We start from the raw sequence: 10,662 nt of genomic DNA on the forward strand, positions 1-10,662 counted from the left end.
TTCTCCTACTTAGCGGTCAAAACCTGGAATTCTCTCCCCACTCACCTCCGACTTACACAGAACCACCTCTCCTTCAGAAAGCAACTAAAAACCTGACTATTCGATAAGTAATGCACTCACCCTCCCTCAAGCGCCTTGAGACCCTCTGGGTGAGTAGTGCGCTATACAAATTCCTGAACTTGAACAGCCAGGTCTTTAGTATCCTCCTGAAGGTCAGCATGTCTTGGGTCTGTCGTAGATAGTATAGATCAGCTCTTATTTTTTGATTTCAAAGTATTTTATACATTTTTTGTAAACAAGTACATTAGCATTTCTGTTATGGGGTTTAGCCAAACTTAGCTTGTGTTGCAGTAATACAGGTACTTTGGTATACATGTTTAGCTAATCCCCTATACATTTACTTGCTGGGAAATTAGGCAAAGGATGATAGAAAGAGAGAGAATAGAATTGACTGTGAAATATTTTTAGAGCAAGGACTGCATTCAAATCAAGGTCTGAAATTGAATCTCTCAGTTGGAGTTACTCCGTCAGGTTGCGGAACTCCACGGAATCTCACTTAGTTTTTTGGTAGCTCCATGTAGGCTTATAAATAAGGCCCAAGTATCACATTTAAAATAACAGTGGCATTGAGAACAAACAGTAGAATATAAGTGATCACGGTGATAACGGTGATCAACCGTTCTCTATCTGAGGGGCTGGTCCCCCGGATGTGGAAGGAGGCCATAGTTAAGCCTATCAGGAAGAACACCGCTATCCCTTGGTCAGACATGACCAACCTGAGGCCTATCTCCCTTCTGCCATTCATCGGCAAATTGACGGAGAAGCATGTCAATCACCATCTCTCCGCCTTCATTGAACAGACTGGTAGCTTAGACCATTCTCAGTCCGGGTTCAGGCCTAGGCACGGTACTGAGACCGCCCTCCTCTCCGTTACGGATGCCATACGCATGTCTCTGGATAGAGGGCTGTCTGTGGTGTTGGTGCTGCTGGACTTGTCCGCAGCATTCGACACCATATCCCACGCCATTCTCCTTACCAGATTAAAGGAGACAGGCATTGACAAATCTGCCCTGGCATGGTTTTCCAGCTTTCTTTCAGAGCGGACACAGACGGTGAACATGGGCTCCTTTAGTTCCACCTCGGCCAACATCATCAGAGGAGTCCCGCAGGGCTCATGTCTTAGCCCTACGTTGTTTAACGTATATGTCTCCTCCCTGGCCAACTTGACAAGGTCCTTTGGGTTCATGCCTATCTCCTACGCTGACGACACGCAGCTGCTGTTTACTTTTAAGACCTTGACTCCCGAGATTAGACAAGCTTTCTCTAACGGCATGACTGCAATCGCCAGCTGGATGGCCAAAAACTTCCTACAGTGCAATGTAGGAAAGTCTGAGGTCATGTTATTCGGAGAGGCGAAAATCCTCTGGACCCCAGACTGGTGGCCTCCAAGCTTGGGACAGGCTCCGCTTCCCAAACAGGTAGTCAAGAACCTGGGAGTACGTCTAGACCAGGACCTCACCCTTTCTCATCATGCCAGCACCACTGCAGGGTCCTGCTTCCACATCATCGGCCTCCTTCGGAAGGTGTTCCCCCTTCTACCTGACGATACCCGGAAGACCCTGGTCCAGGCCCTCGTTTTGAGCCGCCTGGACTATTGTAATGGCTTACTTCTGGCTGCCAATGAGGGAGTGCTCAATAGATTGCAGGTGGTGCAGAACACCGCAGCACGGCTGGTGACCAACACCCCCCCCAGAACACCGTCCCTTCCCCTCCTTAAGGCCCTTCATTGGCTTCCTATCCGGAAACGGATAGAATTCAAGATCAGCTGTGTGATACACAAATGCTTATACAATCTAGGACCACATTACCTGACAGACAAATTTGTTTTTCACCGTTCTTCCCGTATCCTCAGGTCCTCCAATCAACAGCTGCTTCAGGTTCCTAGGCACTATAAGACCAGACAGGGAGGCCGTGCCCTATCTATCATGGGTCCTCGTCTATGGAACAGTCTCCCCCTCTCCCTCAGAGAATGCCAGAGCCACACAGCCTTCAGGAAACGACTAAAGACTGTACTATTCTAGGAGGAGCTTCTTGATCTGTTCACCTCACAGCACCGCGCGGAGATACACCTTCGGGTGTGATGCCGGCGCGTAACAAGCCCATAAATAAATAAATAAATAAATAAATAAGAAACTATTGAGGAGGTCAGATACAACAGTATATTAGAATTTACTATAGGAAGATTTATAATATATTTTCTAAACAAAAAAAAAAAGAATAGATTACATTCTTAAATTTACTGGTTGTAAGTTTCAAAAATGCTGTTACAGCAACTGTGATTGATTTATTTTGTTTAGGTAGTTTTAAATCTCGGAGCTTCAAGACATAGTACATTTTCTGCTCCCAAGTTCTCTGTGCTCATAAGACGATAAGCAATTAGCTGGGTGAGTGGCTTTATGCGCATTGCAGCACATTCTAAATTTTAACTTAGTTTTGATTGGAAGCCAGTTCAGATCTCATAATACTTCTGAATGTAATTGCATTTTATGTAGATGATAATAGTTGCCACTTTGCTATTTGAGCACATTAATAGGAATAAAACCCTGCTAGCATAGCATGTCCAAAGTCTAGCTGGGATATGTGAAGAATGTGGGTAGGAAGCTGGCTCTGTATATACCGTACCAAAATGAGGTATAGTGTGCACAGAGTTCAATGGAACCCCAAAGGTATGCTGAGGTAAAAGTAGATAGCACCTTACTCTCTATTTGTGGCAGTGTGGGCAAGCAGTAAGGCTTTATCAGAGGGCAGTGGTAAGCATTTATTGTTTAAACTCAAGCAAGAAATGCTATCACACCCTCAAAAAATTGAACTCAGACCAATTTGTTTTTATAAAAATATTATTTTGTTATTTTATTTCTAGAACCAAGCTGGGCCTGATGCAGGTAATTGAACTAATACTTTACAATACTTATGCAATTAATTACAGTTGAATGCAGGGTCAAATGCAGTTGTTTTTTTTTTTACAGGAAAGTCGATAATCAGAATTACTTTTCAGTTACTTTGTAGATTACAATGCCTATTAATTCTTAGATTACTTTTTAAGTTACTTTTGCTAATCAATGTGATATGCATAGATATCATACTGAGACATTTCCTAGACAAAAGGTAAGTAATTCACTTTTGGTACATTTGCAGTTTTTCAAGTTTTCATACAAACCAACTCCCCAGAAGAATTTTCAAAGAAAAGCAGTCAATGCAATCTAATGGGAGAAAATGAAGCTATCAGTTTACAGGTAAGTACTTGTTTGTGGGAGTTGGTATTCTGGGGTTAGAACCAGGGTTACCCCAGTGTCGAGGATGCACTCTCAGAACATCCTCAGCGGCACTAGGGAGGCCGGGTGCAGAGTGCTGAGGCCCAATGTTATTCAATGGGGGATAGGGGGCCTCAGGGTGGTGGCTGCTCACGAGCAGACCACAAGGTTGTGGGAGCAAAGCTCCTGGACTGAAGCTCAGGGCAAAGAGATATCCAGTTATAGCACACAAGGTGCACTCATAGCAGCCTATATACAATTTTATGGCAGTAGGGAACGCTGCGCAAGATTAGTGTACATCCAAATCTGTTGCTTATAAGCCAATCTAGCGTATGCTCTAAGATCGAGATAAACTCCTGCCATGAGTTGTACCAAAAGGTATACAAAGTATGCCTAAAAATTCTCAATAACAACTCTCAACCTGAGCAACTCTAGAGAATATACAGAGTCCAATCAATATAGCTTTCCAGAGATTATGTTGTTTTCTGTATCTTCTTTATTTTCTTCAAAATAGATCCAATCACTGGGTACAATTCATCAGCGTATCTTCATATACAAAATAGCCAACTGATCTTTGCCAACACGAGTTTCGTCTAGCTATTACAGCCAATTGACTTAGTCAGGGCAATCTTTAAATATTTTTTAGATAAGATTTCTTAAAAGCTGCAGTTCTCAAGATCCAATTCCTCAACTCCAGGTGTAACGTCGTCCAGATTATTCATTATTATTTTCCAGGCAAATTATAGTTTCCAACAAGGTTTCAATCAGTGAAAGTACTGTGTGTCATTCATATCGGTTTCCTCGCATCTCGGCGTCTTGCCCTGACGAAGTCAATTGGCTGAAATAGCCAGACGAAACACGTGTTGGCAAAGATCAGTTGGCTATTTTGTATATGAAGATACGTTGATGAATTGTACCCAGTGATTGGATTTTTTTTAAAGAAAATAAAGAAGATACAGAAAACAACATAATCTCTGGAAAGCTATATTTATTGAACTCTGTATATTCCCTAGAGTTGCTCAGGTTGAGAGTTGCTATTGCACTCATAGCAGCACAGGGGCAGCCGGGTGCAGGGTGCGGTTTTGGCGTCGGGTGCCCTGTTGTTTTCAATGGGAGTTGCCAGTTTGGGATTTCGGCTGCAGGCTCGGTCCAGGAAGACTTCTGGGAGACTTCTGGGAGGAATGAACAGCTAGGCAGGTAAATTGGAGGGCTCAGGGACGTAGGTGCACCTTGAGTTCTCTTCTCCAGGTCGCAGGTCTTTTGAGGTCAGATTTCACCTTACTGGGCCACTTGTGGTAGGGGGGTCTCCGTGCAGAGGCGGCAGGTGCTGTTGGGTAGTCCTGGAGGGGTCAACCTACGGTGGACTTGGACTCTTGAGCTCTGGGGGACCTCGCTGGGAAACTCGGGCCGTAGGTGTCAGGTGCAGTGGTGGTTCCAGGCGTCGGGTTTCTTTGTCCTCGGAAGGCTCTGAGTCTTTCTTGGCTGTTTCTTTTGAACAGAGCTGCGGTTCACAGGAGGTCCAGTCTTTGTGGAAGGCAGTCTGTCCTCCCAGGGGTTCTGGAGGTCGCTGGCTGCAGGAGAAGATGGCTTTTGGCACAGGATCTCTGGATACTGCAGATGGGCCGGTAGGGCTGGGGCCAAGCCAGTTCTTCTCTGCAGTCTCTTCTGCTGGGTGTCTTCTTTCATCCTTCTTCTTTGTAGGTTGCCGGAATATGTTCTTGGTTCAGGGCTACCCCCTAAACACTGTATTTAGGGGGCGTTTTAGGAGTCTCTAGGTCAGTAGCTAATGGACTACTGAGCTTAGGGTGACTACACTCTTGGTGTGCTCGCCCCACGTGGTGGAGTGGGCACAATCCCTAATCCTTATTGGAGAGTGCGCTTCACCTCGCCTCCCCTACCTGAGGCGTGGGGTTGCCAGAGGTGGGCACACCTTCTGGGCTGTTCTAATTTTTCCTGCCTGCCTTACAGCCAAAAAGGAGGGGAGACAGGAAGGAGCATGCTCCTGATAGCAGGAGAGGCTGGGGTCACGTTTCAAAGGCGGCAAGGCCTTCGAAGCTGCCATGACACAGATGGCTCTTCCTGGCCTGGGGGAGGTGTGACCACCTCTGCCCAGGAAAGGATTTGTTTCTGGGCTCAGTGAGAGAAGGCTCCCACCCCAGGGGTCCAGAAACATGTCTTGTGGTGACAGGCTGGTGTTTACCAGTCAGAGAAGCCACCAGAGGTAGGTCGTTTTTCAGGGGGCATCTCTAAGAAGCCCTCTGAGTGCATTGTATAAAAAATCCCACACTGGCCTGAGTGTGGATGTATTATGCTGAGAAGTTTGATACCAAACTTCCCAGAATTCAGTAAAGCCATTATGGTGCTGTGGAGTTTGTAATGACAAACTCCCGCACCATATACTTGTTATTGGCTTTACTGCACTTACGACTTAAGACACTGTAGGGGTACAGTGCTCATTCAAATGAACCCTCACCAGTGGTATAGTGCACCCAGCTAGGGGGGTGTCTTACCAATACCATAGGCAGTGGGTTGACTCTTCACTTTTCTCTGCACCAAAACATGCAGCCTGCAATGGCAGAATGTGTGTGTTAAGGTACCTAACCTCTAAGGGTGGCACAATATGTGCTGCAGCCCTTAGAGCCTTCCCTGGTCACAGTGCCATTGGTACCCATGGTACCTTTTACAAGGGACTTAAATGGTAGCCATAAGAGGTGTCAATTGGGGGGTACAAGGTACAGTTTTGGGAAAGAACACAGCCCCTGGGAACCTTATTGACAGGGGCCCTCGGCACATCAACTCAAAGCGCATCAGAAATCTGGCAAAAAGTGGTGGGTTACTGCAAAAGCAACACAGCTTCCTACAATGTGAATTAGTGGTCTCTAAGAAAAATGTGTATTTGATTAATTGAGGGAATGGAGGTGGAACTTGGCAGGTTTTATTACTGTGTTTATTTGAGGTACGCGAGAATGTGGTGTCAACAGTAGCACCCAAAGATTTACTGTGGTAGGTGCAGCAAAGCCATGTTATGGAGCAAATTTTTTTTTTTGTTTGTGAGTGATAAAAAGCTGGATTAAGGAGATATGTTCAGATATCCATTGAAGCTGAATGGGAACAATGACCTCTGTAGGTTTGGACGAACATAGACAGCATATGTTCGGCAAGTGCATTATGGTCAGAGACCCTGGAATTATGTTATTCTGATGCCACTGCACTTTCCACATAATGAATTTGTCATATTTGCCACATAATACATCATATACTGAGTAGTCTAAAGATTTTAACAAAAATTCTCGCTCAAACGGAACGAAAGTAGCTAAAAACTCTAACGTGCTGCTGCACAGGGGACGGTCCTTTGCAAAGGTTGGCTGCTCATTTTTCAGTAGATGATTGCTGTATTTGGACGTAGAACTGGTACTAATGAAGTGAAACCTTTGTCCAGACAGTGCGATCATATCTAATATGACAACATAATTAATACTATCAGTCCACCCCTGACACAGAATTCCATGGGCGTAACTATGACCAACACATGCCTACATATGGCGCAAGCACAACTTGCGAAACTCTAATCTTTTTCAATAATTCACATTGGCTGTAAGTGCTTCCAGTAACTCCAATGCTCTAGGCGCTACATTCCAGAACAAGATCAGAAATCTCTTGCTCATGCAAGGTGCTCTTCAGAATCGACTACTGTAACTTTTCCTTAACTGGTCTCCCCAAAACCAATTGCATCCCCTGAAATCGAACCTACACTTTGCAGCTCACTTTGTTTGTGGGGCCAGAAAACATCACACCTATGCTGGCCCCTCTCCACTGATCACTGCCTATTTAAGCCAGGGCTATATACACGACTGTTTGCATCACCCATAAGGCGCTACACTAATCCACTCCTTGTTACATGTCAGACAAACTCACGCTATCTGGAAGTTCTAGAGTCTAGACCATGGCGAAACGCTGGAGCATGGATGCTAGAACCCAGACCTTTAAAAAGGAACAACTCTTGCCACAATCCTTCTCGGGTAGCGCAACCAGAATTCGGAACGCATTTATCTCCAAACCTACATGTTACCACCTTGCTGGTGACCTTCAAAACGGAACTAAAACCTTCCCTCCTTTAAAAATATTTTAGCTAAGACACTACAGCTAATTATTTCCAATTGGGACACGTTACCTCCGTTTCATCAGGCACTTACAACCCATTCACGGTTGTATATACTTTCTTGTACAATTTTTTTTTTCTGTAATGATGTACCATCTTGTACTTCTTGCCCTTATGCAACTATATTGGTAATGTTGAACCTACTGTAACTATCCATCTTACGACATATGTCTGCTTTACGTCGCTCTAGCACCTTTGAGTAATGTCAGCGCTATGTAAGAAGGCATAAATAAATAAAATACCAGTAACGCCGTGCACGAATCACTCTCTGGCTGTACTTGTTCTCACAGTCACTCTCCAATTTCTTCACCTTGTCAGTGCCATGGCTTTACAACTGAGATCAGACGTCGTCCACATCCATCCATCAGCACAGCACTGATCCACAGGCTCGGGCATACCCCAACATTCCGTACACTCAATACTGCCTCCCAAACTTCGACAACTATGGTATGGTCCCAGGTTCTACTTTGACGTCGTCTATCGCCTGGGTTCAATCCACTCCCCCCGAGTCTCTGGAACAACTTAATTTATTTATTTATCTATGCTCTACCTCGGCAGCTCAGTCACACAAACCGTCCCTGTACCCACACTCGGTAGATCCGATGTGTTTGCTTTGTCCCTCCTCCCCGGCACCCGCCGGTCTTATTACCTGCAGCCCCTCCTCTGCCTCTTCCATCTCCTACACTGATTGTAAAGCCCCAAACAGTCGAGGAATCTTTACCTCGTAAGGCCACCGTCCGATCCCCGAGCTCTGTATATAATTACCATGGAAACAACCAGGCTTGGTAACAACCCTCGCGAGATATTCGACAGCCATCTTGGAGTGGGGGATTCGCATAGACACATTTCAATGCCGAAATGGAAGGACGGACCCAGTAAGAGGAAACTAGAGCCCAAAATGGCCGTTCATTTCTCCGATATGGCTAGTGATAGGCAAAACTTTGCAGCCCTAATGTTTTCTTCCTCATCCGTTAGTTCAAGAACCTGCGAAGGTGTGTTTTGTTGAGGTGCAGTGGCAGCCTGGTGTATAGCAATGCGCGTCCCTTTCGGGTTTTGTAAACCTTTTTGAAGAGCGTTGAGAGCTGTTTCGTGTTCTGGACCGCTGTGGTTTCCCCTTGATGTCAAATTTTCCATTATCCCACTCGGACTCACGGTAGCACGTGTGTTGGTTAGCGAGGACCGTTTCGCCACGAATTTTTAGGGTTGTTATTTTGTAGCTCTCTTTTTTAAATGGACCAGTCTTGAGAGCTTTTCAATGAAAAAAAAGGTTAAAGTGATATTATAGTTAGACATAAAACTGTATAGAAATAATATTTTACTTTAAAAAAACTCTTGGGAATTTAATAAAAAAGAAAACAAAGGTTAAAGGGCCGTTCCGGTTAGATAAAAATGCCAATTAAAACAACATTTTTCATGACAAATGCACTGAAATGACCAGCTCTCCAAGTGTCACGCACCACGAGTGGCACTAACGTATTTCAGTGTGGTGATCCGCATCACCGCACTGAAATGCAAAGTCACGCATTTGTAGCACTTCCTTGGCTGTGAAGCGCCCTCAACGCTAGCTGCTAACCCACCAATGTTTAATGAGAAAGTGCAGAGCAGAAACACTCGCTGTCGCTGTTCCGACAGGCTTTGGGTCTGCCTGAGGCCAAAGGAAGCTGCTACTATTATTCTATTTTATTACAATGTATCAGACCTCAGGATTGGGTTCACTGCGCGGCTGCAGCATTACCATTTCACGGATCAGATGGGAGGAGTCGGCGAGTGCCCAGTGTGATTGGTGGCGGGTCCTGCTGCAGTTGCCCGCCCTCTCACTCACTGCAGTAACAGTTGATTTAGAAGTTGTCTCCACGACTCTTCCTCAGCTGGCGGCAAACATTTAGGCTGCTGATATCAACCACGAACTGATGGCCAGAGTGGTTTTAGTAGCTGCCCAGAAAACTTTCCTGACTGAGCCGCAGCCACGACCCTCAGGTATGCCCGGCCGGCGTTGCTCAATGCTGCGGGCGGTGTCCAAGTGAGTTGGGATGCCGGAGGCCGGCCCTCGACGCAGGAAGTTCCCAGCAGAGTAGCCCAGATATCACGATTTTAGAGTTATGTACGCAGAGCCTATGTGGTGCGATATATTCCTCTTTAATTACAGGCCTGCTTCACTGAGCTGATCATTATAAGCACACCTCGCGCCGCAGCCTGCTTGCAGAGAATTCAGTTCATTAAAGGCAAAGATTGCCGTTTCTGTTGTGGCTATGCTGCACTCTGTGTTTTGCTAGTTTTTTTTTTTTTTTTAAACAAGACGATTTGAAGCAGGGTGTTGGGAAAAGGCAACCGGCACTACTGTGACCCTCAAAGATGAGGACATATGACCAGCCGCCCAGAAGAATCATGACTGGCCATGCATTTCCATTCATGTCACCCTGACCGGCTGATGGTTCTAGTCCAAACTGTAACTTTAAAAAAAGTCGCACTGGCAGGTGTCTCGCTGCTAAGAAGTAAGTGCCTCACGAGTGTCGACAACTTTTAGTATCAGTTTGTTAATTAATGCATTAATTTGTGCCCCTCACTAAAGTTTAGCAGAGGTGCGCCAGTGGCTGCTGGCGGCACTGTGCCTGCAGCTTGTGTGAACCGGTGCCTCTGTGTCTGGCTGACTGACTGAGCCGTGCAGCCCTGAGCTGTAAAGCAGGAAACCACTTCAGAGATTTTGAAATATAGCCAGCCTGAGGTCACCTGGTTGTGACCTATAATGTAACATAGTGACGGTGTGGATCAGTCTGATTCTGACTATCTGATGCTTAATGTCCGATACCATATGCAGCACTGGGCAGCTCGAATAAGTCTACTGACTTAGTCTGACTTTAATTAGACAGCAGCTGATGATGAGATCACACCGTTTTCGTAGCTACCAAGGTTTCAGATTGCTGGGTGACATTTTCATAATTTCAGTGTAATTGGGCCTTTAACATCGTCTTGGAGACTCGATTGCAAGAGGGCACCCTGGAGGTGAACATGCCATTTTTATTGATTATTAATGTAACTGGGCCCAGTTAGCGCAGGCTGGCTTAAAGCAAGGATGGTCTGATGCACCGTCATGAATGGTCAGATTAATTAGATCATATTCAGACCAGCTATAGTGCCAGCCTGCCCTATTTAACTTATAACAGCAGTCTGTCCTAAGGCAGTGCCCTTCCATTT

General features: G+C 45.5%; 1 protein-coding gene across 5 annotated transcripts in view; it reads right to left on the minus strand.

Annotated features, from left to right (window-relative positions):
- Nucleotides 1–8,221, minus strand: part of IFT46 (intraflagellar transport 46) — a 90,910-nt gene extending 82,689 nt beyond the window's left edge. For 2 of the 5 annotated variants that reach the window (XM_086956707.1, XM_086956706.1), the window contains exon 1: nt 8,120–8,210. In XM_086956707.1, coding sequence (XP_086812833.1) covers nt 8,120–8,146 — 27 coding nt within the window. In that variant the 5' untranslated portion in view covers nt 8,147–8,210. Of the gene's footprint in view, nt 1–8,020; nt 8,088–8,119 lie in introns of those variants that run through there. The other 3 variants (XM_086956710.1, XM_086956709.1, XM_086956708.1) reach the window with 3 other exon arrangements.
- Nucleotides 8,222–10,662: the final 2,441 nt, after the last annotated feature.

The sequence above is a fragment of the Lissotriton vulgaris genome, chromosome 2_1 (assembly GCF_964263255.1).
Source record: "Lissotriton vulgaris chromosome 2_1, aLisVul1.2, whole genome shotgun sequence".
NCBI lineage: Eukaryota > Metazoa > Chordata > Amphibia > Caudata > Salamandridae > Lissotriton > Lissotriton vulgaris.